Source organism: Callithrix jacchus, chromosome 12, assembly GCF_049354715.1.
Source record: "Callithrix jacchus isolate 240 chromosome 12, calJac240_pri, whole genome shotgun sequence".
In the NCBI taxonomy this organism is placed as follows: Eukaryota; Metazoa; Chordata; class Mammalia; order Primates; family Cebidae; genus Callithrix; species Callithrix jacchus.
Genome location: NC_133513.1, coordinates 17797078 through 17824014, shown reverse-complemented (window position 1 = coordinate 17824014; position 26937 = coordinate 17797078). Strand labels below are relative to the sequence as shown.

General features: G+C 52.7%; 3 protein-coding genes across 3 annotated transcripts in view; 1 reads left to right on the top strand and 2 right to left on the bottom strand.

Moving 5' to 3' along the window:
• The first annotated feature begins 5749 nt into the window (after window positions 1-5749).
• The window catches only part of LOC144578794 (uncharacterized), a 75815-nt gene continuing 54627 nt past the window's right edge, over window positions 5750-26937 (top strand). The window contains exons 1-2 of the mRNA XM_078346845.1: window positions 5750-5754; window positions 5884-6314. Of these exons, the coding sequence (XP_078202971.1) occupies window positions 5750-5754; window positions 5884-6314 (436 nt within the window). The remainder of the gene's footprint in view (window positions 5755-5883; window positions 6315-26937) is intronic.
• SOCS1 (suppressor of cytokine signaling 1) lies at window positions 10842-12649 on the bottom strand. Its single transcript, XM_035267025.3, has 2 exons — window positions 12524-12649; window positions 10842-11971 (listed from the first exon to the last, which is right to left on the bottom strand). Exon 2 carries the CDS (start codon window positions 11919-11921, stop codon window positions 11286-11288), a length of 636 nt encoding a protein of 211 aa, XP_035122916.1. The 5' UTR covers window positions 11922-11971; window positions 12524-12649; the 3' UTR covers window positions 10842-11285.
• TNP2 (transition protein 2) lies at window positions 21716-23212 on the bottom strand. The gene is made up of 2 exons (XM_009009209.6): window positions 22731-23212; window positions 21716-21888 (listed from the first exon to the last, which is right to left on the bottom strand). The coding sequence occupies exons 1-2, from the start codon at window positions 23149-23151 to the stop codon at window positions 21869-21871; spliced, it is 441 nt and encodes a 146-aa protein (XP_009007457.3). The 5' UTR covers window positions 23152-23212; the 3' UTR covers window positions 21716-21868.

Sequence of the window (26937 nt, the reverse complement as noted above, 5' to 3'; positions counted from 1 at the left end):
CCGATCTTGAACTCAAGCCATCCTCCTGCCTTGGCCTCCCAAAGTGCTGGGATTATAGGTATGAGCCACCGCAACTGGCCTCACCCTTTATTTTACACATGCCTTAGATTATTCATTCCTTCACTCACTCATTCATCCATTTGCTCATGCATGCCTCCTTTCTGTTGTGCTTCAGTTCTCTCCCTGTTTTCTCTTTCCGTCCTTCTTTTTCTTCTCATTTCTCCCTGCCTGTCCCTCCATCTGTGTCTGTTGCTCCCTCTCTCTCCATCCTCTCTGGGTGGCTCCATCCCTTTCTCCCTCTGTCTCCCCAACTCTCTTTTCGTTTCTCTCCCCTTCTGTCCATCTCTGCCTCCTTTCCCCCGTTCGGCCTCTCTCTCTTCTTTGACTGCCTCCGTCACTTAAGACAATGTTTTTATTGTTGCATTTTGAGACAGGATCTCACTCGGTCACCCCAGGCTAGAGTGTGATCACAGCTCACTGCAGCCTTGACCTCCCAGGCTCAAGTGATCCTCCCCACTCAGCCTCCTGTGTAGCTGGGACTACAGGTGTGTACCACCAGGCCCAGCTAATTTTTGTATTTCTTGTAGAGATGGGATTTTGCCATGTTGCCCAAGCTGGTCTTGAACTTCTGGGCTCAAGTGATCCACCCGTCTTGGCCTCCTAAAGTGCTAGGATTACAGGTGTCAGCCACTGCACCTGAAAACAATGTTTTTACCATATCATTTTAACCAAATGTTCCCCCAAACGTTAAAGAAATCTAAATATCTACTTGTGTGTTGTCTCAGGAAATAATAACCATAACATCTAAGGTTTTATGAGATGCACTTTTCCCTAATGGACACTGAAATAAACAGAACCATTAAGAGGATGTTTGCAGCCAGGCTTGGTGGCTCACCCCTGTAATCCTGGCACTTTGGAGTCTGAGGCAGGTGGATTGCTTGAGCCAACAATCCAAATTGAGTTTGAGACCAGCCTAGGCAACATAGGGAGATCCTGTCTTAGAAAGAAAAGAAAGAGAGAAAGAGAGAGAAGGAAAGAAGGAAAGAAAAGAGAAAGAGAGAAAAAGAGAAAGAAAGAAAAAGGGGAAAGGAAAGGAAGGAAGGAGAAAGGGAGGGAAGGCAGGCAGGCATGCAGGCAGGAAAGACAGGAAGGCAGGAAGAAAGGAAAGAAGGAAGGAAGGAAGGCAGGAAGAAGATGTTCACCAGTTTTATACCTGACACATGATAGGCAGGGCACCATACCTGCACCTGGGGAGGGGCTGGGTTAGTGTCTCCACCCCCATAGCCTGGTTCCTCCTTCCCTCCATTGCATCCTTCTTCTATTTTTTTTTTTTTTTTTTTTTGAGATGGAGTCTCGCTCTGTAGCCCAGCCTGGAGTGCAGTGGTGTGATCTCTGTTCACTGCAACCTCCATCTCCCAGGTCCCAGGAGAAGACTGGGACTCCATCTCAAAAAAATAGGAAGGTGCACCCAGCTCCCCTCCCACCCCCCTTTTTTTGAGATGGAGTCTTGCTCTGACACCAGGCTGGAGTGCAGTGGCACAATCTGAACTCACTGCAACCTCCGCCTCCCAGATTCAAGCCATTCTCCTGCCTCAGCCTCCTGAGTAGCTGGGATTATAGGCACATGCCAACACGCCTGACTAATTTTTGTATTTTTTAGTAGAGATGGGGTTTCACCATGTTGGCTAGGCTGGTCTCAAACTACAGACCTAAAGTGATCCACCTGCCTCTGCTTCCCAAAGTGCTGGGATTAAGACGTGAGCCACCTTGCCCCACCCCATTGTACCCTTCTCTCCATTGCTCCCTCGTTACTTAGCCCATTATCTGCACTAGATGTGGGACTGGTATTCCATTTCTAGAGAAGCTTTTTTCCTAGAGAACTTTTTTTGTAACGGGCATGCTTCCAGGCAATTTACGGATGTTAATCAATTTACACCCCCTTAACAGTTCTGGGAGATAGTGACAATCCATACTTAAATGGGGAAACTGAGGCACAACGTGGTTTCATCAGTGATTAAGTAAACTTGCTTATGTTACAGAGGTTAAACTCTCTCACAGAGAGGTCCCTGTCCTCTTGGCACTCACAGTTTATAAGACAGAGCAAACCTCTTGGCAGTCCCTTATGTGGACTTTAACAGAGGCAGCGGGACTCAGCAGAAAGAGTCAAGGAGAGCTTCCTAGGGGAGGTGTTTGCTGAGTTGGGTTTTGAAGGCTGAATAGGAGTTTGCTAAGTGAAAAGGAAGCAAAGGAAACAGCAAAGACTTTCGCTGGGGAGCTGGGAAGGCCTAGGGAACCATGAGAAATTGGGGCAAACGGGAGCAGATGAGGAGTGTGACAGGAACAAGGTGTGGTTAGAAATGTACATTGGGGCCAGATGGTGGGGGTGCGGCCTCAAATTCCATGGGGAAGGGGTCATATTTGAATATCTAGCAGTTGGAAGCTGCTGGAATGCTGTGGAGTCACCTTGCTTGGTTCAAATACTGCTTTACTTTGACTAGCTGTGAAATCATGGACAAGAAACATAACCGCTCCTGGCCTCAGTTTCCCTGTCTGTAAAATTAGACAATAACAATACCTACCTAGAATGTGCTAGATAAGGGTGAGCTGACAGGAATCTTATTTGCAGTGAGAGCTTAGTGTATAACTGGGGGTGTAAGGTGATGGCATGTGCTGTTTGGGTAATCATACTGCAAATTCCCTCCTAATGCCTGCCTAGGGGGCCAGGGCCTACATCTCCGGTCCTCAGTTTCCCCAGTGGAAATCCAGTGAAGGGGAGCCTGCTTTAAGGCTTCAGTGTGCCTTCCTCCCCTGCCCCCATGCCCCTGCCCACCTGGCTGGGGGAACCCAGAGGCCCCTCCAGGCTGAACCTGTAGTTTTACTTTGACCCAATTTTTGGCAACTGTAGCTTTTCCTGTCAACAGGCTGGCTAGGAGAGGACTTGGCAAAGGTGAGACAAACAGCAGAATGGTGCCAGGGCTGGGCATGCCGGGGGTTCCATTTTCAACAGTCCAAGCTGGGGACAGAGGAAGGGTCCCCTTTGCTGGGAACAATATCATCCCTTTAGTTGACCATGTACACTGGGCTCCAGTTTATTGTCCTTTCTTTTTTTTTTTTTTTTTTTGAGACAGGGTCCCACTCTGCCACCCAGGCTTGAGTGCAGTGGTGTGATCTTGGCTCACCGCAACCTCCACCTTCCACATTCAAGTGATTTTCATGCCTCAGCCTCTGGAATAGCTGACACTACAGGTGAATGCCACCATCACCTGGCTAGTTTTCTGTTCTTTGGGGTTTTTTTTTGGTAGAGAGGGTTTCAACCATGTTGCCGCAGCTGGTCTCGAACTCCTGCACTCAAGCAGTCTGCCTGCCTACCAAAGTGCTGGGATTACAGGCATGAGCCACCTTGACGAGCTTATTATCACTTTCTTTTAATTCTTCACACCCTGGGGGCTCTGGGTGCGTATCCCATTTCACAGGTGAGGAAACTGAAATGAGTGAAGGGGCTGCTTGTCAATAACACACAGCTGGCAGTATTTCTCCGGGGGTGGGGCGAACGCCCTGGAGGGTCTCTAGGTGGTGATTTTAGGTAAAACATGGGGACATTTTTATAAAACACTGAGGCCCCTTCCTCCTCTGTGAAACCGCGATTTCATATTTTCATCCTCCTGTAGACTTTCTGCTTAAGTCAAAAAGTAAGTCTCATATTGGTGCTACTGTGTCATAAACACCTCTCTAATGCTTGCTAATACTCCACCTTCTCCCCATTTTTTTTTTTTTTTTTTTTTGAGACTGAGTTTGCTCTGTTGCCCAGACTGGAGTGCAATCTTGGCTCAATGCAACTCCACCTCCCGAGTTCAAACAATTCTCCTGCCTCAGCCTCCAGAATAGCTGGGATTACAGGTAGCTGCCATCATGCCCGGCTAATTTTGGTATTTTTGTAGAAATGCAGTTTCACCATGTTGGCCAGGCTGGTCTTGAACTCCTGACCTCAGGTGATCCACATGCCTCAGCCTCCCAAAGTGCTGGGATTGCAGAAGTGAACCACCACACCTGGACTGACACACTCTCTCTCTTTCTCTCTCTCTTTGAGACAGAGTCTCACTCTCTCACTCATGCTGGAGTACAGGGATGTGATCTCGGCTCACTGCAACCTCTGCCTCCGAGCTTCAAGTGATTCTCCTGTCTCAGCCTCCCTCGTAGTTGGAATTACAGGAGTAAGCCACCATGCCCAGCTGATTTTTGTATTTTTAGTAGAGGGTTTCACCATGTTGGCCAGGCTGGTCTCAATCTCCTGACCTCAGGTGATCTGCCTGCCTCGGCCTCCCAAAGGGCTGGGATTACAGGCATGAGCCACTGCACACAGCCTCCTTCTCTCTTTTTCTGTCTCTCAACCAAACATGGAGCCAACCTTTTGCTCAGCACACAGCAGTCTCTAGCTAGAATTTACACTGTTTGGATTTCCTTGCATTGCTTAAGGGTTGCCTCTTTGTTGTGGGAAATTCTACCTTCCATGTATGGTAATGAACCATTTCCCTTGAAATAAAAATTAAGGAAATCGTGTAACTTAATTTGTAGAAAATATTAATTGAATAGCAGAACAGCTGGGGACTTGGACATATCTGGCAAAAAAAAAACAAGCAAAGCTTCAGTGACTGATGGGTAAGAGCCTCGGTGTAGACAGGAGAACAAAGCCATGGCTATGAAATTAGGCTGCTCGGGGATAGAATCCACCCCGCACCAGGGCTCTGCTACCTACCTTCAGTGTGACCGAGCCCGTTATTTAACCCTGTGCCCCAGTTTCATCATCTGCACAATGAGGGTAATAATAGTTCTACCTGATTCATACAGTTCTTGTGAGGATTAATTGGGATACTATGCATGAATTACTTAGAACAATGCCTCGCGTCTAGGGAGCATTTGACATGGGTGAGCTGGCAGCCACCACTGTGCTGTTATTAGCAAGAAGCGGGCTGAGAATGGGACCAGGTGGGTCCAACTTCATGGCTATGCTGATTCAAATTCTCTGCACAGCTGGTGCGATGCAAAATAACAATTATAGTTCTGGCTGGGTGCGGTGGCTCATGTCTGTAATCTCAGCTCTTTGGAAGGACAAGCTGGGAGAACCACTGAGGCCAGGAGTTCAAGACCAGGCTGGGCAACATAGCAGTACCACAGTCTCAAGTAAAAAAAAAAAAATAGCCAGGTGTGGTGTCGCACACCTGTAGTCCCAGCTACTTGGGTGGCTGAGGCAGTAGGATCCCTTGAGCCCAGGATTTTGAGGCTGCAGTGAGCTGTGCTTGTACCATTGCACTCAGCCTGGATGACAGACTTGTGTTTTTCGAGACGGAGTCTTGCTCTGTTGCCCAGGCTGGAGTGCAGTGGTGTAATCTAGACTCACTGCAACCTGTGCCTCCCAGGTTCAAGTGATTCTCCTGCCTCAGCCTCCCTAATCGCTGGGACTACAGGTGCATGCCACCATACCCAGCTAATTTTTATATTTTTATTGGAGACGGGGTTTCACCATGTTGGCCAGGATGGTGTCCAACTCCTGGCCTCAAATGATCCGCCCACCTCGATCTCCCAGAGTGCTGGTGTTATAGGCGTGAGCCACCGTGCCGGGTCTATGAGACTGTGTTTCAAACAACAACAGCAAAACCAGCAGCAATGAACGAATCAAGCAGAGAAGGCTGATTCCAGTGACTGGCATACGTCACGTGCTAAGTGCTAGGCATCCTCTGATTGAACTTCACCCATGAGGTGGGTAGTTCTTAACCTTATTTCCAGGCAGGAGGAGAGTTTCAAGATCTAAGGGGTGGGGAGGGGTCGGCGTGGGCCGGAATGGGGTAGAAGCAGAGCACGTTTGTCTCTCAGGACTTGAGGGGGTAGGAGAGGGCCCGCTATTGTGGCCTTCACCTGGCCTGCCCTTGGTTCATGCCCTCCCCAGGCCTGGGGTCTTCCAAGAGCCCTGAGGTCCCGGCGGACAAGATGCACCACGAGGAATGGGAACCACGTGAAAGCTGTAAAGGCTGCGGAGCCAGCAGTGCTTCGGCGGAGCCGAGAGGAAGCCGAGGGGAGCCGAGTGTGGCCAAGCCATGCCGAGTGGGTTGGGGGCAGCGGCTGGTGGGGAGAACGGCGCAATGACGTCACTGGCGTGGCACGTGATGGCCGAGAGTGTGGGCGCCATGGGGCCTCAGCTCGACTACAGCTGGTTGGGCCTCATTTGTCTGCCTCCACCCAGACGCCGGCTGGCAGACAGCACTGCCGAAGGGAGACCAGGGAGCAGCACAGGCAAAGGCCCCGAGGCCGGAGGGAGCGCGGTGAGTGCCTTGCCCAGACCCCTGGGCCGTTTTCTTGGGACGTTGGCCTTCTGAGCGCCGCTGCGGGGACCCATGTAGGGCTGCCGCATGGGATGCCGGACCCGTCCTGGGTGTCGGGGTGAGGGGTGGAGGAGGGTATACTGGGCCCATAGAGCTTTGAACCTGTTTCCCCTGAGGGCCATCCGTCGGGTTCCAGAGCCAGGACCACAGTCGGGAGGAGCAATTTGAGGGCCCACCTGGGCACCGCTGTCTCTGGGTGAATTTGCTTTGGTGAAAACTGCGCCTCCCTCTGAGGGTCACTAGATGCCCCCTGCCCCCAAAGCAGGCCAAGCCTACTGTGTTATTCCTAGTAAGCTCCCAGCCCCAGGGAGGCTCTGGGTGATGGCAGTGGGAGGCCAGGTGAGAAGTACAAACTGGCATCCAGGTGGAACTGGCCACACACACCTCAGCCCAGCATCCCCCAGGCAGGTCCTGTGGCCTCCTCTTGTCGTTGGTCTGATTGGCTAAAGCCAAGGGACCTGGCCAAGAATGAACGCTCCCTTGTGACTCTGCAGGAGGCAGGGAGTCCAAGCCCGTCTCTCCAGGCCCCCTGCTCAGACCATCTGCACCCAGCAGCCAGGTCAGAGCAGGTCACCTCCACGTTCCTCATCATTCTGGAAATCCACACTTTCCACCAAAGTCTACAGGGCACCACGAGCCCTGACCCCCACCCATCCCTCCCACCTTTTCACTTTGCTGGCCTTCTTGAATGGTTTGGTAAACTCCTTCCTACTGAGCTCCTTTGCACTTGCCCTTCCCTCTGCCTTGAAGGCTCATCTCATCTCCTGGCTCTACCTGGCTGGCGCCTTCCTGTCATTCCAGGCACAATAATAATTTCAGCGTCACCTCAGAGAAGTCTCCTGACCTTTCTCTCTAAAAGAGCCCCATCCACTGCCCAATTATCCTGCGGAGTTTTCATCTGACCACTGTTGCTATGTACTCGGAATGCTCCTTTTCCTTTATTTCACGTTTATGTACTGTCCAAGGCCCCGAATGTAAACCCCGTGAGCAGGGACCAGACCCCCCTGTTTTATTCAATTCCTGTATCCTTTGGGCTTAGAATAATGCCTGGCTGGGCACAGTGGCTCCCACCTATAATCCCAGCATCTTGGGAGGCTAAGGTGGAAGGATTGCTTGAGCCCAGGAGCATGAGACTGGCCTAGGCAACACAGGCAGATCCCATCTTGGTAAGAATAAATTGGCCAGGCCTGGTGGTGCACACCTGTAGTCCTAGCTACTCAGGAAGCTGAGATGGGAGGATCGATTGAGCCCATGAAGTCAAGGCTGCAGTGAGCTGTGGTCACACCACTGCACTCCAGCCTGTGTAACAGAGACCTCGTCTCTCAAAAAAAAGGAGGAGGAGGAGAAATAGATAATGGCTGGAACACAGGAGGTGCTCAGTGTTTGCTGTATGAACCTCAGCTATCATTATTGGCAACTCATCATTCAGAGATGTATTTGGCACCTGCCATGTGCTTATGTAAGCACTTTCTTCCTATCATGTCATAGAATAGGCTCAGCTGGCCACTTCCTGGCATAATGACCGTACCTGCTCTTGATCCTGGGAGGATCAAGCAGGTGGAAGCGAGGCCTAGGAATGTGAATTTTCACCAGATTCCTCCCTTATCCCATCCCCTCTCTCACTACTTAAGAAACCCATCCTGGGCTGAGCAGTGATTCACACCTGTAATCCCAACACTCTGGGAGGCTGAGACAGGAGGATCACTTGAGCCCAGGAGTTCGAGACCAGCCTGGGCAGCATAGTGAGACCCTGTACCAAAACCAAGGAAACTAGATGGGTGTGGTGGCCCACCCCTGTAGTCCCAGCTACTCAGTCCCTGGGCTGAGGCGGGAGAGTCGCTTAAACCCAGGAGTTTGATTCTGCAGTGACCTGTGATCTTGCCACTGCTCCAGCCTAGGCAACAGAGCCAGACTCTCTCTCAAAAAAAAAAAGAAGAAACTTGTCTTGTTTACAGTGGGATGGACTTGGTCCAAGTCCTGGCCATCACTTTTGAGCTGTATGACCTTGAGTAGGTGGCTGCACTTGTCTGAGCCTCCATTTCCTCCTCTGGAACACGGGGGCCAGAGTGTGCAGGGGTGGCTTAGAGGCTGGTCACAGGCTATCCCTGCACCCACACACAGTCCTTGTCATTCCAGAGAGCACTTCTTTTCTCATGCTGCCTGCCTCATGCTGCCCTGGCTCATCCGCTCACCTTCACTGCACCTGGGCCCCAAAGTCAGTCCTTTGCACACACAAACCCTCCTCTCACTCTTCATTCTTGTAAATTGACGTCAGCACTGCTGAATCATGAAGCTGAGGCTTGAGAAAGGGAGAGAATCTGCATCACCTGGGAAGCCACATGGTGCTTGCGCACGCGTGGGCACAAACACACACACACACACAGCCTTTTCCCCCTGCAGTGGCGCCTGCACACACTTTTAGTCACACGGGACCTGGGATGCAGCTTCCAGGGTGTTGAGGTCACTGTACCTATGTTAGTATAGATTTATTTTAAATGACTCATAAAGGGAGGAAGGGGCCAGCTCTGGGAAGTGTGATCAGAGGGGCCTTTATTCTTAGCTGTTCTGCTTCAAGTTTTCTAAGGGGAATGGGTTTGGATACCCAGCACTGTGTAAGGAATATGTGATTTTTATACTTTTTAAAAAGGAGGGGAAAAAAACCCGTAACATATTGCAAGCTACCTGCTAGATGACCCCTCTTTAGAGGAGAACCTGTTTCTCATCTGTAAAATGGGGATGATTCACAGTACCTAAATCGGAAGGCTGGGTGTGAGTTGAATGCTTCACACAGGTGATGCGGGACCCAGGAGCAGTCTGTGCATAGTGAGTGCTATATAGAAATATGAGCAGCTGGTGCTATTATTGCAGTGGTTAGGTCCTCAGGTTACCTAGTGGTACCCAGCCTCTAAAAAATTCCTGAGTGGGTTTGCAGAATCTGGCTCCACGCCTTGTTGTGGCCCTGTTTTGCGTCTCTGAGCCTGTTCCCCAGCTGTAAAATGGGGCCAGCATAGCCAGTACGCGGTCACTGAGTGTCTGTGGGTATCACTAGTATTGCAACCCAATCCCCAAGCATTGCCGCCTTGGATTTCTGTTTCTCCAGACACTGCCCTGAGTAGGTAACAGACGGGAAAGAACAAGGACAGGACTTAATTAATCCAGGCAGAGAAGGAAGGGCAGGGGCGTGGCTAAAAAAAGAAACGAAAAGAAAAAGAGATTCTTTGGCAGCAGAGACAAGAGCCACCTCCCTCCCTCCCACTTCACCTTACTGAGGGGTGAAATTGCCAAAGCTCTCTGAAATCCTAAATCTCTTCTGGCCATCCTTAAAGGCCTGAAGCCTATTTAATCCCCAAGACAGGCCTGTGCTGCTCTGGCTCTCTGACCATCAAGTGAATTTTATGCTTTGCTTTCGAGTCTGAAAGGTATTATTAAGCGTTAGGGCACTATTACAAGTGTGTCCAAGGCTGCAGAGGGCCATTCTGGCTTCTAAAGATGGAGTGTGACATGGCCACCAGGCTGCTGAACCCTAAACCTGAAAATGACTCAATTCACCAAGCATTGAGTATTCCCTGCAAGTTGCAAACATGGTCCACATGTCAGGCTGGCCAAAGACACAGAAGGTGCCGGACACCCAGGTCCCAGGCACTTTCTGATGCTGTGGGTCAGCCCCACAAACGTCCTGGAGCCACCCTTCCCTTCCCTGGCTCCTGAAAACATCAGCCTCCTCCATGATGTGTGCAAAGTTGCCTTTAGAAAGGTGGGAGGCCCAGGGAGGCAAGGGGAATTGCCCTAACCGTGGCGGCACCTTCCCACCACCACAGACCACAGAGCCTCCTTCTGGCTCCAAGTGGTGTGTTCACCAAAAAGTACACAAGACACAACAGGGTGAGAAGGAAGCCAGAGCCAGCCCTGTATCCCCCATCCCATCCCAAATATGTCTCCCTTGATGCTGGTTCAGAATGTGCCACTCCTCCTTCCAGAAACTAAGCCCCCACCCCCGCCCTCTTCCTGGAAGCTGTTGTGGTCATAGAACCAAAAAAGTTTCCTCTCTGTTATCCATTTCAAGCAGCTGCTTAGTGAGCAGCCAAAAAAAAAAAAAAAGCCCAAGTGTTGTCGTCTTTGACACAGAAATGGCCATAGCAGATTTACTCAGGTTTCCCTTCTGTAGAATGGGGATCAGACCCCCTGCCTCACAGGGTGGTGCCTCTCTCTCGATAGGATTAAGTAAATATAAGCATGCAAAGCACAGAATTAGGGCTGGCACACACAAAGTGCTCAAATTCGAGCTGCTGCTTTACCAGACACATGCCAAAACTAGACCAACCGTTTCTCTCCCTGGAGAGCTGTGGGTGTAACTGTGAGGGATGCCCAGCCACAGAGCAGGCCCGTACCCCACCTATAGCCCAGCAGGTCAGCCTTAGGGCCCTCTGGTCCCTGGACCTGTTCAGAACCTAGTTAAACTTTTGGCCAAAGCACACGCTTTAGAAACTTTTTTTTAAAAAAAAACTTTCATAATAAAGTTTATTACATAAACTGGCTGTAAAAAATATAAAATAGGATTCTGCACAGCAGAAAAATAAAGCCAGAGACCCTCCCCCAACCCCTGGTTTGTGCAAAGATACTGGGTATATGTAAACATGAAGAGGTAGGAGGTGTGAGTTCAGGTCCTGGCCCCAGATACAGTTAAGTTAAGCTGCTACAACAACCAGGGGGACCCAGAGGGAGCACCAGGAGGGGGAGCACCCCCTCAAGAGGTGAGGAGGGGGGGTCTACGGCCTCACCTCCAGCCGAGAGCGGGAGGCGCCTCACCCCTACCCCCTCTCTCTTCAACCCAGGCGGGGGAGGGCACCCACGTGGTCCCAGGCAAATAATAACAGGGCACCCCAGTTAATGCTCCGTGCACGGCGCGGCAGGTCAAATCTGAAAGGGGAAGGAGCTCAGGTAGTCGCGAAGAACCGGGTTGAGGGGGATGCGCGCCAGGTTCTCGCGGCCCACGGTGGCCACGATACGCTGGCGGCACAGCTCCTGCAGCGGCCGTACGCGGCGCTGGCGCAGCGGGGCACCCAGCATGCGGCGCGGCGCCGCCACGTAGTGCTCCAGCAGTTCGAAGAGGCAGTCGAAGCTCTCCCGGCTGCCGTCCAGGTGGAAGCGGCCGGCCTGGAAGTGCACGCGGATACTCGTGGGACCCGAAGCCATCTTCACGCTGAGGGCGAAAAAGCAGTTCCGCTGGCGGCTGTCGCGCACCAAGAAGGTGCCCACGGGCTCCGCGCGCAGCCGCTCGTGCGCCCCGTGCACGCTCAGGGGACCCCAGTAGAAGCCGCAGGCGTCGAGGAGCGCGCTAGCGCGCGTGATGCGCCGGTAATCAGCGTGCGAACGGAACGTGCGGAAATGCGTGTCGCCGGGGACCGGGGCCGGGGCCGCGGGGCACGGCCGCTGGCGCGCGGGGGCCGCGGAAGAGGAGGAGGAAGAGGAGGAAGGCTCTGGCCGCCGTCGAGGCTCTGCTGCTGTGGAGACTGCATTGTCGGCTGCCACCTGGTTGTGTGCTACCATCCTACAGGAGGAGCCAGCCGGAGGGGTGGGCCATAGCGTCCGGGGGTGCGCTGCGGGGGAAGAGAAGGCGGTGAGCCGGGGCGCTGCGGAGCCGGGCAGGTGAGTGCCCGCGCGGCAACTCCGGAGGGCGGCCCTCCCGGCGGACCCGGCCCTAGGGGGCAAGCATGGAGCACCAAGTCCGCGCGGCTCCGTTCAACCTCAGTGGGCACAGCTAGAAAACGGGTTCTGCATTCCGCGGAGCTCTTCCCGGCGGGAGGGGGTTCGGTGGAGGCGGAGTCGGGCCTCCGGGCAGAACCGAGAGGGGGGCGTGGAGAGCAGCCGGCTCCGGCTACAGCCGTCAGGGCCACCGCTCGCCGCCCCGCGCTCGCCGCCTGCTGGCCAGGCCGGGATCGGCGCCCGGTCCGGGCGATTTCGGCTAGCGCCGAAGAAAGGCTGTGTTGCTGGAGACTCGCGGGCGGGGGGCGGCCTGGGTGGGGCCGCTGGGGGCCTGGGGCGTGGCGGCCGCGACCCCATCCTGCAGCCCCTGAGGCCCGCCGGACTCCCCGCTGCCCTGGACTCCCCTCCCTCCTCCCTCACGCCTCCACGCCCAGGGACCGGCTCACCTGGGGGCGGTGCGCGGGGCGCCGCGGGCGGGGCGGCGGGGGGCTCCGGGGGGCTCCGGGCCTGCTCTCGCGCATGCTCCGGGGTCTGGAGCCGTGCAGCTGCCACGGCCGCAGCTCGCTCTGCTCGGCGCCCGCCCCTGCGCTTGCCTTTTAAACCCGCGCGGAGGCGGGACCAGCGAAGGCGGGAGGCCCCGCCCCCTACCGGCCCCGCCCCCAGCTCCACTTTCGGTTTCTCTTCCGCGGTGGCGTCGGCGGGACCGCTCCGGCGCCTCTTCCACCTCTCTTCGGGATACTCCCGCAGGGCTCTCTGCCTGCCTGTTTGCACCTGTCCCAGCACCCGTCCCTCGAGGGGCTCTGGCTCCGCCCTGCACCTTCCGACCACTTCTCGGACGCGACTTGGCGACCCGGCTTTTGCCCGGCTACCTTGGGTTCCACTTTCTGCCTCCAGGTCCTCTTGGGACGCGCCCTGACACACCCTCCTCTGCCCCAGGTGTCTCCACACCCGCCGGGACAGAGCCCTGTACTCTCCTCCCCTGCAGCCAGATCCGCCCGGGGTTCCCCGGAAGGTGTCCCCAACCCTGAGCCTGACCTTACCCCTAGACCCCTTTTTAGCTCCAGCTCCACCTGCCGTCGACCCCCACAGTCGCCCGCTCTCCTGTTCCGAAGCCCCAGCTGGCCGCGGTCTCTGGTCTTGGCTCGTGCTTCCCGGGAAGCAGCGGTCTGACCACAGACTTCAGAGGAACCCCTGACGGCGCGGGCGCCTCCACCCCGGCCCAGTTCCTCGGAAACTGGGCGGGGCCGGGCAAGGTCCCTGGTGGCTTGACTACCCTCCCTGCGTTCCCACTACTCGACAGCGGAAGAAACTGAGGCTGGGGAGGGGCTGGTATTTGCAATGGCTTGCAGACTGGGAGCTCTGGACCTGGATTCTGTCCTCCCCGTCTTTATTTTGGGGAAAGGAGCAGCTGGGAGAGATCAAATTGGAGCCCAGTGGAAAAATGGTGCATCCTCAGAGTGATGATTCCCAAATCCTGCTTTCCTAGCCCTCCTCTCCCCAACCCCTACCTCGTAGATTTCCCCCTGCTGCTGCGTCAAGCATCTGCCCTTCAATGACTGCCTTCCCACTACACACACACATGCCCGGGGCTTGGGATGGTGAGCAGTGGGTGGTCAAGGCTGTAATTTGCACCCGTGTTTGTGATTTAGTGATTCCGGCTGCCATGCAAGGCCATGGATTATGTGCCTGGCTGCTCCGTGTATTTTTGAATGAAGGTATATGGGGAGCCACATAAAAGCTTGGCTAGGCTGAGGGCCTGGTGACTGGCCAAACGCTGGCACACACTGCCCTCTACAGACAGCTCTCAGGTGGCAGCCCAGACGGCTTCTCCCCTGGAAACCCTGGTGCCTGGTCCTTCTTCCCGCCTCCCTGGCCCTATGTTACCTCCTTCCCCGGACAGAGCCTAGGTCCTTATGCTTCCTCCTGAGCACAGGGGGTGGCTCAGAACCAGGCCGACTGAGCACCCCATCAGCGTCCTGAATCTGCGTGTGGCCAGGGCTGGTGGTGGTCGTTGTAGGTTGTGTGTGTGCAGGGGGTAGAGAGAAGATGCAGAGCCTTGCCTGCACGAGGGGTCAGGTGTGTGGTCATTTGAGAGATGTCCACTGGACATCTGCCAGGGGCAACACTCTGCAGTGGGTGATGGATAAAATACAAGGAGACCCAGTTTCAACTCTACACCTTTCTCTTCTTGTGACCTTGAGCATGTAATTAACCTTTCTGCCATGGTTTCTTCATCTGTGAAATGGGGGAGGATAATAATAGTACCTCTAGCAGGGTGCAGTAGTTCATGTCTATAATCTCAGTACTTGGGAGACCCAGACGGAAGGATCGCTTGAGCCCAGAAGTCTGAGACCAGCTTGGGAAACAAAGTAAGATCCAGTCTCTACAAAAAAAAAAAGTACAAAAATCATCCAGGCGTAGTGGCTTGCACCTGTAGTCCCAGGTGGCAGGAGGATGGCTTGAACCCAGGAGGTCAATCACTGCACTCCAGCCTGGGCAGCAGAGTAAGACCCTGTCTCACTCTCTCTCTCTTTCCCCCCCTCCCCCACACTGTATAGAAAAGTCTTCTGCCAGAGACCCTGTCTCAAAAAGAAAAAAAACCAACTGTACCTGCCTCCCAGGGTTGTGTGGGAATCAGATGATTATGGATCGGTGCGTAAAACAGCCATTAGGGTACACTAAGCACTCAGCAGGTGTGAGCTGTTGTTCATTCAAGGGTCCCTGTGGGTATGGCAGTGTGTTGGAGCCCACAAACACACAACTTCAACCCCTGTGTCCATTTTTTAATAGAGATGGAGTCTTGCTCTGTTGCTCAGGCTAGAGTGCAGTCATAGGACCATAGCTAACTATAGACTCAACCTCCTGGGCTCAAGAGATTCTCCCATCTCAGCCTCCAGAGTAGCTGAAACATCAGGCACGTGCCAACACACTAATTTTTTAAAATTTTTTGTAGAGATGGGGGTCTCACTATGCTGCCCAGGCAGGTCTCAAACTCCTGACCTCAAGCGACCCTCCTCCTCCCCACCCCTGGCCTCCCAAAGCCTTGCCTTGTATCCGTGTTAGAAGCCCTAGCTTGGGGACCACAGGCCAGGGAAAGCTGCAAGGGAGCAGGAAAGCGTCTCAGGGTACACTCAGCACACGTGGGTTCTCCTCACTGCCACCAATGACAGACAGCTTTGGTTTCATTTTCTGAAGTCCTGTGTTCAAAATGAAACCAAATCCAGATGCCAAAGGAGAAAAAGAAATCTCCTGATTGACAAGCATCCGCCTTGTGGGCTGTTCTCCCTGGATGGCTGGGTGCCAGGCTCACTGGAAGCCAGGCATTGAGAAACCCTGAGGGGCTCAGACTGCTTGGCAGGGTCGGACCAGGCTCTGACTCCAGACTTGCTGCATGACCTTGGGCAAGTGACCTGCCCTCTTGGGACCTCACTTGCCCCAATGGCAAAGCCAGCTCTGGACCTCTTGTACTTCACAAAGCAGCCAGACATACAGAGCCAAGGGCCAAATGCTAGGCATGGAGTCGGTGCTTGGCACAGTGACCTCTTGCCACAGGGCAGATGGACCAGCTGTCTGTCCACAGTTTGCTAAACCACAGCCAGATGTGTGGGAATGTTCTCCTCCCTACTTTGGCAGGTCCTCGTACCCGAGATGTGGGGTGCCCAGCCAGCATCTGGGGGAAGTCAAGATCCTAGTGACTTATGGCCCTCAGCTTTTCAGTTTCTCTTTCCAGCTTTGGTGGCACCTTGCTGGGAAAAGCAGCTCCTGACCGGTATGTGTAATCATGAAACTGCCCTCTGCTCTGAAATTCCTCAGCCCTCCTTTTCCTCTAACCCACGTGTCAGTGAGGTTCCCATGGGAGCCTGTGCCCCTGGGAGTCCCGAGCAGTAGGGCTCACAGTGTGGATTCCGCTGACTGCTGGTCTGAATTTAAATCAGTCATTTCATAAGCATGTGACCTGGGGCCAACTTCTTAGCCTCTCTGTGCCTCAGTTTTCACATTTGCAAGATGGGGTAATAACATATCTATTTCACTTCTTCGGTATTAATTGAGCAGGTGTTTATTTACTGAGTTCTTACTGTGTGCCAGGCACAGGAGACTCAGAGGTCTTCAAGCAGCGCCAGGGAGGCAGTGAATTCACACCATCATTGCAGATCATACATGTTGCTATGTGGGAAAGAAACAGAGAGAAAGGGGTGACTGGTTATTTGTTGAGTGAGATAAGTAGGTTAGGAAAGGCCTCTTGGACATGGTGACATTAGCACGGGGGTCTTTCTATAAGTGGGATGAAGACCCCAGCGGGAGAGAGCAGCCAGTGCAGAGGGCCTGTGGTGGGGGAGCTTGAAGATGGGAAAGGAGGGTTGGTGTAGTGAGCCAGGGGATGGTGTAGGAGTGAGGCATAGGTGTTGGCGGGGTCTGATCCAGCTGGCAGGGCGTTTTGCCCTGAGTGCCTGGGACAGCGTGAAGGCCCAGGAGGCACCATAGGACTGGGTGTGGAAAGAGCCCTCTAGCTCTTTAGCCATGCTGAGCTGTAGTAGTGGTGGCCTTGGGACAGTTTCCCATGGTCCTGTGATTTGGAAATTGTGTGTTTCGCTTGATGAGATGAGGAGAGCCCAACTCGGGGAGCTGGTGGAACTTGGCGAAGGTGTTTCAGGGAGCCCTCGGGCTTAACGGAACCTGGCCTGAAGTCCTCTGTCGGGAGAGGTTGCTTTGATGTATGTGGTAGATCCCTTCTGCTCCCACCACAGGAACGCTGTGTATCTCAGTGGCAGATAGAGGGGTGTGAGCTCGGGGCACCCAAGTCCAAGGAGAAAGTGTGAGAGGCCAGGGAGCTATGGCCTGAGCCAGTGGCTGGACTCCAAAGTGGCACCAGTCCTGGAGACTTGGTGGGACTCTTCCAGAAGGCGCAGGTGAAAGGGAGATGAAGTCAGCCGCTACTTGAAGTTGTCAGTAGTAACTGGCTTTCAGAAAGCAGTCACGATTTTTATGTTAACAGCTGTAAAATAGGAGGGGCAGGAAAGTAGAATTCTGGGAATGCTGGTGGAGGAGTCCAGACACACCTGCTTCAGTCCCAGCTCCCCTCCCCATCAGCTGTGTGGCTTCAGGCAAGTTGATTTAATCCAGTGGCCCAGAGAACTGTCACAAAGCCCAAGCCGGGAAGCGCAGTGCCCACTCCACAGTAAATCCCTTGGGCTCTTCTTCGCAGTCTGTTGACTTCCAGTTTTGCACAGTATTCTAACAAGCCTCACCAGTTTCCACCCAGCCTACCCCATCCATAAGTGACAAATTAGGTCTCAACAGCTGATGCAAGGACCAGTCGCAGTGACGTAGTGGGGAAAGAACTTGCAGAAGCTATGAAACTGCACACAAGAGCTAGCGCACAGCAGGCTGGGGACATTAGAGTCTGGCAGGAGGGTTCCTCATGTCCATAGCCCCTCACTGCAGTGATGCTGCATGGAAGTGGGCCCAGTTCTCTCTGAGGAGGCGTCTGGTCTCAGGGCACACAGATCAGTAGCAGTCTCCACACATGCCACAATGTGGGAAGCCCAGTGTCTGCTGCCCACTTGGCAGCGCCCTAAGCAGGCTTAGGGAGAAGTGATCCTCAGCTGAGTTGTAAAGCTCAGGAGTTCAAGACCAGCCTGGGCAGCCTGGCAAAACCCCATCTCTACAAAAATACAAAAAAAGTTATCTGGGCATGGTGGGCCCTGCTATTTGGGAGGCTGAAGTGGGAGGATCACATGAGCCTGGGAGGCAGAGATGGCAGTAAGCTGAGATCGCACCACTGCCCTCCCGCCTGGGCTACAGAAGGAGACCCTGTGTCCAAAAAAAAAAGGAGTGAGATCTCACCAAGGGAAGGGTGGGAAAACATATTCCGGAATGTTTCCCCATGCCTCTGCCATTTTCATGGTTTTTCCATTTGCCTGTTTGATGATTTGATAAGTGGTGGCTTCTCATTGTTGCTTTAGTGCCTGCTCCTTCCCTTTATTCAACAGCTATTTACTGCACTCCTAATATGTGCCAGGCACTGTGCTAAGTCTTGGAGATGCAGCAGTGACTAGCTGCAGTCTTCTTTACAAAGTGTGAGATGCACCTGAGACTCAAGAGAGTTTAAGGAATGGGCCTGGGGCACCCAGCAAGGGAATGGGGGAGCTGGGATTTGAAGCCGGATCTGTGTGGCTTTGAAATATTTTTCCTCTTAAATCATAGCTCACATCGGCATCTCCACCCAGGGTCTGCCCTCCCCTCTGACCGCTTCGTTCCCCTTGGTAATCCCTCAGGCCTGCAGGAGTGACAGCCCCCCAGGTAAACCCAGGCAGGCCAGGCCTCATTTTCCAAACCTCACCTCACCCCGAGTAGCCCACTGAGATGCAATCTCTGAGTATCAAGATAGATCATCTTCAGAACCCACATGCTCTCTTCCTGGCTGAATTTATTGCCTGTCTCTTTCCATTTCCTGAATTTGGGTCTCCAGCAGGCCTCCCCCGACCTACTGCCACCCACCCTAAGTGAAAGGATGACTCTATGGTTGGATTTTTTGCCTGCCATCGTACATCTGACTGTGTGAGGGTGGCATGCGCTGTGAGTGCTTGCTTGCATGTGTGTTTCCTGTGGGAAGGGTTGGGGGGGTAACCGAGAGCCTGCATGCATGTGTGGGGGGGGTGTGTGTGTATTTGGGGTCCATGTGTGAATGTGGGTCTCAGTGTCTGGGTTTGCACAGCTGTTTTTTTGTATATGTGGCCAGGAGTTTGAGGCTGTGATAAGCTGTGATCATATATGTGACTATCTGAATTTGTGCCACTTTCGTCTCAGTGCTGCTTTCAGGGAAATGTGGAGTTAAGGATAGCACCATAAGCCACACGCGTGACCCAGTCCATTGGCTTATAATAAAAGATCTGCCTTCAGTAATCATATCATAAAAGGAAACAGGTTAGGAAGTCAGGAGGTCCTTTGGTGAGTGGGGCTCAAAGTCCTCGACCTTACGTCTAACCTGCCTCCACTTCCTCTTTCAAAATGTGTTCCTAAACTTTTCTGCACTGATGTGTCAGTTACTATCATGGCTTAATGTGGCCTTAAATATTCAGTTGGGAACCCGGAAGTTTGGGCAAGACATGAATCTCTTATCTCAGACCTGCCTACCAGGAGTCCTTGACCAAGTTGTTTCACCTGTGAGTCCCATCTGTACAGTGGGAGCAATAATATTTCTTGTTGAAGAGTGTGGATTCTTTGGAAACGTTTATGTTAAAATATCTGACAGCTAATCGGTAATCAATAAACGTGATTGCCAAGCCTGCTTAAGTCCTTCCCCACACCCTCTCCCAATAGAAACAACCTGAACATTTTCATGCCGTGAGGGGAGGATAAAGGGGCCCAAGGAAAGGAGATTGACAGTGGCATAGAGCGGCATTGATGGGATGGGCCAGGCCTTCTGTTTGATGCTTGCAGGTGCATTGTCTCAGTGAACCCCCGCAGGGACAGGAGGCACCGTTAGCCTCCCATTTTACAGAAGAGACCAGGATGCAGAGGGGGACCTGAGTTGCTCAAGGCTACACGGCTGAGATCTGAAAGAGGAACTTCCATGGCACGCCACTGCCTAGGCTCAGCAAAGCTCAGTCCTGCAAGGCCTTCCCCAAGATATCTTGGTTCATTTCCCTCCACTGCAGACACCCCACCACCACTCATTTCTACTACTGCCCCACCTCCCTGCAGCCCAAATGCCAAATGCAACACAAAAGGAAACAAAGTGACCCTGTGTCTGGCGCTGTGCTGGGCAGGTTCCCACACAGCAGGCTGCTGGGTGCCCTGCCTCCCGCCATGTCGGCCTTTGACAGAGGAGGTGAGTGAGGCTCAGAGTGGTCTAGTCCTAGTGCCCCCAGCTAGGAGAGCAAGAATCAGGGCAAACTGGAGTCTGACCCTAAAACCAAGGCTAGTGGGTGTGCAGGTCAGAAGCCACTTTACACAGGATGCTGACCATTCACCAGTCATTTGGTCTGGCAGCCAGCATTCCTTCATGAAAATCTGCTTGGTTCAGGAGGCTGAGGCAGGAGAATTGCCTGAACCCAGGAGGCGGAGGTTGGAGTGAGCGGAGATCGTGCCATTGCACTGCATTCTGGGTAACGAGCGAAACTCCATCTCAAAAAAAAAAAAAAAAAAGAAAATCTGCCTGGTACTTTTTATGCTATATTAATAACAGAGGCTCACTGAGTGCCAGACACTGTGTCATGACATGTGGCACATTGACCTCTCCCAGAGCCACAGCAAGGGTGCCCATTTTGCAGATGAGGGCAGGACTCCATGTCTATTTGGAAGCCCCACATAAGTGGGTGCTCAGTAAATGTTTATGGAAGAGGAATGAGGATGGGAAATCTCTCTGCTAGACCAGGCTGCCATTCTGCCAATTGCTGTACCTGTCCCATCCCCTGCAGTCCAGTCTCCACACAGCAGCCAGTGCCATTTTGAAAACACACCAGGCTTGGAGCAGTGGTTTACGCCTGTAATCCTAACACTTTGGGAGGCTAAGGTGGGTGGATCACCTGAGGTCAGGCGTTTGAGACCAGCCTGATCAACATAGTGAAACCTCGCCTATACAAAATTAGGGGATTGGGGCAAAGAGGAGGGACAGCATTTGGACAAATGCCTAATGTATGCAGGGCATGTGCCATGGTGGCACATGTATACCTATGTAACCTGCATAGGTTACATAGTAACCTAGAACTTAAATATCTTAGAACTTAAAATGTAATAAAAAGCAGTGACAGAATGCCTGCACAATGCAAAAATTAGCTAGTTCACCCATTAATTTACCCATTCTATTCATTTATTCAACATTGTACCACAACCCCAGCCTTGGTGACAGAGTGAACACACCAGACTCTATCAACTCACACTTGAGAGCCTCCCCTGACTTCTCACACCAAGAATAATGTCCAAGCTACTTCTTGCTGAACTTGGTCCAACCCCAGCATGGTCTGGCCCATGAGCTGGGGGCACCTCGTGTCCTGGCACCTGCAGATTCTGTGTTCTTCTGGAACACAATTTCTAACCCAGGTTCATTCCCTCACTGGGATGACATCTGCATTCATAACAAGACTTGTCAGAAATGAGCTGTATCAAGGAAGGAAGCAGATGTCAAGTCTTGTGTGTTTGGACGGTACGCTCCATGAGGCCTTGTGTGTTCTCTAGTTCTGTTCCCAGAGCCCAGCACAGCCCCTGCATGGACTTTGGTCCTTTAGTAAAAGTTTAATGGCAGTGTTTTTGAAAATGTGCTATTGAAGTGGCAGCTTTGAGGACTGTTGAGGTTGGTACAACAAGTGAGGCTCAGATATGGATCACAGTCCAGCAAGTATGAAAGGTGAGCCAGGCTTCAAACTCAGGATGCTCTGGATGGCAGAATGCACATTCTGAACCCCTCTTCCTGTCTCCTGTCATGTTCTGTGGATCACATGAATAGATGTGGACATCTTGTATGTCCACATATGTACGCACCCTGTACGCACCCGTGTTTGAGCATATAGGGCAAAAGATGAGATATTCAGGCAGGTTGCCCATCCACTCTGCAGGCTTCTTGGCATCCCATCCCTGTTTATTTCTGTCCCAAGACATGTAACGCCTTTATTAGTGAGATCAAAATGACTACTCAGGGATAATCTTGCAGGGTACAAGCTTTAATTAGTGTTGCATAGAAATCACCATAGGAGCATGTTCCTGCAAGAAGATGGACTTCATCCTAGCATTCTGTGCCTGATGGCGTTTCTCATTTGGGTGAAACACGCAGGAACAAGCCAAGGAGTGCAGTCTCATGCGTTGGATTTCTGTCCTAAGAGATTAACAGTGAGAAAGGAAGCTTTAATAGCTGAGCGCTTCATGAAATCACCGACCTTTACGTCTTACGCTAATTTGTGATTGAATATGGGGTGGAGACAGAGTTTAGACCTATGTGAATCCATCCATCCATCCATTTATCCCTTCCATTTGTCATCCATCCATTCATTAGTTCACCCATTCTATTCATTTATTCAACATTTCTTTTCCATTCTATCCCATTAGTCTAGACATCTATTCTTCCATCTATCATTCAATTACTTCATTCAAATAAATGTATCAATTCATCATCCCTCCCTCTATCTAGAAATCTGAGCTACCATCCACCTACTTAGCCAACCATTATTTAACCAATCAAACCAACCCATCAAAACTAACTCTGTATTCAACCATTTCATCTACCAACCATATTCTTCCAATTAATCATCTACCTAACAAACCAATGGCTAGCCAGCCAGTGCATTAATCCATTTATTTATCCATCCATTCAATCACATCCAACCTTGCTGCCATTTAACCAATGCATTCTTCCAACTATATATTCTTTATTTATCCACCCACCCATCCACTCAACCTCTCAACCCCATTCATGCTTCCATCTAGCCAATCTGCTGACTGACCAACCTTCCATCCTTCCAATCAGCCCATCCCATTTATTCAAAGTCTGTCAGTGTTGATACATTCAACTGGCCAACTGCCATTGTTTCTCTTCTCCCTCTTCATCCTTGCCTATGGTTCCTCTGTGACCTGGCTACAGATCTCCCCTTACTGCCCCCCAGGGTCTGCCCCCTGTCATCCGTGGGCTCTGGGACCCTTCCCCACGTCCTTAAAGGGTACCTGAGCTCCGCTTCTTGGTTTTGTACACCTGCCGGATCCTCTTGGCCATTTTTCTCTTGTTCATCTTGCCTTCCAAGTTCTTTCTTCTCTTGGGGCAGCTGCTGTAAAGGATGGTGGGCCGCGTGGGAGAGTGGTGGGAGTTCATGGTCTTTTTGTGGTTCTTTGGTGGTGGATTGGGTCTGGGACTCTGGCTCTGGCGGCCAGAAGAGCTGTGGGTGCCGGGTGGGCTGTGGTGGGTGGTTGGGCTCCAGCTGGAGCTCCCACTCCGGCTGCAGTGCTGGCTGCAGTGCTGGCTGCAGTGCTGGCTGCAAGTCTGGCAGTGGCGGCTGCAGGTGCACGGGCTGCAGGCGGTGCTTTGGGGCCGAGAGTTTCTATGGTGTGGGGTGTGGGTGATGGGAAGGCTGTGAGTCTTGGTGTCCATAGGAGGCCACGATTGGAGGGGCAGGGCCTCCTCTTCCTCCTCTCCCAGCAGGCCTAGATTTACAGAGGCCCTGGCAGCCCCTGGTTATATAGTTGGGGCTGATTATGATGGCACAGGCCACAGGGATGTGACAGATGTAGCCCAGCCAAGACAAAGCCCCCTACCCCTTACCCTCACCTCCAGGGCGGGGCAGCACTTAGGGGTACCCTGGGGTAGTCCCAGTTGCTGGTTCAGGGAAGGAGCCCTTGGGTCAGATTGAGCTTTGTCTGCATCCCAGATCTGCTTTTTCCGCATGTCATCCCTGGGGATTGGCCTGAACAAGTCTCAGTTTCCTCATGTCTGCAGAATAGAGACAATAATTAGAAGAATTATTATAAAGGAGAGAATTTCTGTCAAGCAGTTAGCCCAGGCCCAGCCCGCAATAAGAGCTCAGTAAACATCACTGACCAGCATCATCAGGTCTTTTGCTTAACACCCTCAGCAGCTTGGGCGCCAGGGGTGCAGCCCTGACCCTAGTGATGGCAACTGAATGGTGGGCAGTTGGTAAGATAGATGATTAGTGCCCGGTTGATGGGGAGGTGATGAATTGATCAGATGACTTGGTGGATGGGTGAAAGATGAGTAACCACATGGACCAAGGGGTGGTTCTGGGGCCCTCCCGGCAAGCTCACCTCCCCAGCCAGATGGAAAGTCGGGAGATTCTGAGCCAGGTTCAAATCCCAGTTTACACTGATGTTCAACCTTGGGTAGGCCATTGTGGTTTCTGAGGCTTAGTTGCCTTATGTGACGAAGAGGTGTCTTTCCTTCTTTTATTGTATTCTTGTGAGCCTGAGATGCTTGTCAGGCTATAGGAGGCCCCTGGAAACCCGTCTTTCTCTTTCAGTTCCTGCCTCTTGATTCTCCTCCCCTCCCTGCTAACGAAGTCTGAATGATGCCTTCCCTGCTCAGACACCCCAGCAACTGGAGGAGAAAGCCCAGACTTACGTTTGAACACCAGGCCATTTGATCTCCTGCTCTTTGGGTGTTCATTCAGAGCCCTCCACCCCTCCCCACCTTGGCCGATGCCTTTGCGCTTGGCCCTTGGCCTGTGCTTCCCTACTGGTCCCTGCAGAGAACACCCTCTGTCTCTGTCTCCCCTCCCTCAGCAGGCCCCAGCCTAAGGCAACTTCTCCCTTCGCCCATGTGCAGCTTTGCCTCTTGCTATGAGGATTTGCGATCATCTGCTTTTATGGAAGTTTTTTTTCTTTTTGTTTTTTTCAAAACAGGGTCTAGCTGTGTTGCCCAGGCTAGAGTGCAGTGGCATGATTACAGCTGACTACAGCCTCCTAGATTCAAACGATCCTCCCACCTCAGCCTCCTGAGTAGCTATGACCATAGGTGCATGCCACCACACTTGTCGAATTTTTTTTTGTAGAGACAGGGTCTCACTTTGTTGCCCAGGTGTGTCTTGAACTCATGAGCTCAAGATATCCTCCTGCTTTGGCCTCCCAGAGTGATGGGACTACAGGCATGAGCCACCATGCCCAGCCTTTGCAGTTTATTTCTTAATAAAAGTGAAATTTCTCACAGTGAGAACTGCTTTCATTTACTGAATGCTTTCTACGTGGCTGGGCTCTGGGCCTCACCCTATCCAGGCAGCTTTGCCCTCAAGCCATAAAGTCACTCTTTGTAGTGGACTGAATGGTGGCCCCAAAAATCTAGGAGTCCACGTTGTGACTCCTAGAACCTCTCAATGTGATATTATTTGGAAAAGGGGGTCTTGCAGATGTATTTAATCTGAGAATCTGGAGATAAGCATGTTGGCTTAGCCAGTGGGCCCTAAATCCAAATCCAGATGTTCTTACGAGGGACAGAAGAGTTGTCACTCAGGGAGAAGAGGAAACTGTGTGAAGATGGAGACAAGCTTGGAGTTCTCTTTTTTTTGAGACAAAGTCTCACTCTGTTGCCTAGGCTGGAGTACAGTGGCACAATCTCGGCTCACTGCAACCTGTGCCTCCCGGGTTCAAGCGATTCTCCTGCCTCAGCTTCCTGAGTATCTGGGTTTACAGGTGCATGCCACCATGTCCAGCTAATTTTTGTTAGTAAAGATGGGGTATCACCGTGTTGGTCAGGCTGGTCTTGAACTCCTGACCTTGTGAGTTGCCCACCTCGGTCTCCCAAAGTGCTGAACTTAGAGGCGTGAGCCTCCTCACCTGGCTGACGAGCTTGGAGTTCTATAAACTAGAGAAGACAAGGAAGGATTCTCTGCTAAGGCCTCTGGAGGGAGGTCAGCCCAGCTGGTGCCTGGACTTCAGACTTCTGGCCTTCAGAACTGCAGAGAACACATTCCTATTGTTTTTAGCCACCAAGGTTGTGGCAGTTTGGTATGGCAGCCCCAGGAAACTAACATACCCTGTGAGGCAGCTACAATGATTACATTTAGCAAAGAGGGAACAGGCTCAGAGAGGTGGAGGAGCCAGCCCAGAGTACCCCAGCCGCTCAGGGGCAGAGCCAGTCATATTCAGGTCTGGCTGCCTCTGGAGGTCACTAAGGGATTCTTAGAGATTAGAGAGGCACCTTTGGCGGGGTTCCCAGGGCCTTGCTGTGGGTGGGCTCAGCAGGTCCAGTAGTGGGCTGTTTGGGTCTCTGGACCCCTCTTCCCATGACCTCCTGCTCCTCCACTGCCGACGCCCCGCTTCCCCTCCTTCGAGCAGAATGTGGAGATCTCAGCCTATCATCAACTGGCCTCTCCTCCACACACCTTTCCAGTCCTCCCAGGGAGGGCCAACCTCTTCCAGCAGCAGGTGTGCGGCACGTCACATACCTGCCCCCGCCCCCATGACTGTGAACTCTCTTCCAGGATGGTAGGGACTGTGTTTCATTAGTACCAGCATCCCTGGTGACTAGCACCATGCAGGGCATAAGACGGGCTCAGCTCATGTTTCCTAGGTGAATGAATGGGCTGGTGGACCTTGGGCCTTGGACAAAAGAACAAAGCTGGCCAAACGAGTCATTTGTGGGGCTGGGAGTGGTGGAGTATCGAGGCCTCCCCTTTCCTCCAGCCTACCCTTGGCCATTGCAAGGCTGAGCAGTGGCCTCACCTCGGGGTAGCCCAAGGCCCCTTCCTACCCTCACACACAGCCCCCAGCGAAACCAAGTCTTCCCTGAAAATTTCCCACCCCCCAGCCCCACTGCCACGGCACCAACTAGGATCCCCTTGGGGGCAGGTGGCTGGTGCCTGGAGGACTGTGAGGGAATGGGGTAGTGATCACATTTGTCACTTCTTTTGGATGGAAGGGGTGAGGGAGGAGCCAGGGCCGGGGTGGGCAGAAGACATGCTCCACTGAGCCCAGAGCCAGAGAACGGGGCCTGGGTTCTGTGTCTGCACCCAGTCACCTCCCTGGACCTCCTTTGCCTGCTGCTCTCATGGGGCACTGTCTCTGTCCGAAGGCTAGACCCCTTGAAGAAGGCAGGAGTGAGCTTCCAGGTGGGGGTGCAGATGGTCGCCAGCAGCATAGACTGGCAGCGGAAGAGTCCGAGGCTCACTATGACCCCAGCAATAATCCCTGTTCTAGCTCAGCACTGGTGGTGCCAGGTCTGGTCCCACCCAGTACTTGAGCTAATTCTCCTGATCAGCTGACCCATGAGTAGCTATTAGCTTCCCCCAAATGCTGGGAGGGGCAGGCTGAGGTCCAAAGACATGCAGTGACTTGCTCAAGGGCACACGGCTGGCAGAAAAGAAGTTTGAACCCAGGTCCGCCGAACTCCCAAGCCAATGTTCTTAAAAATCTGTCCGTGGTTGGGGAG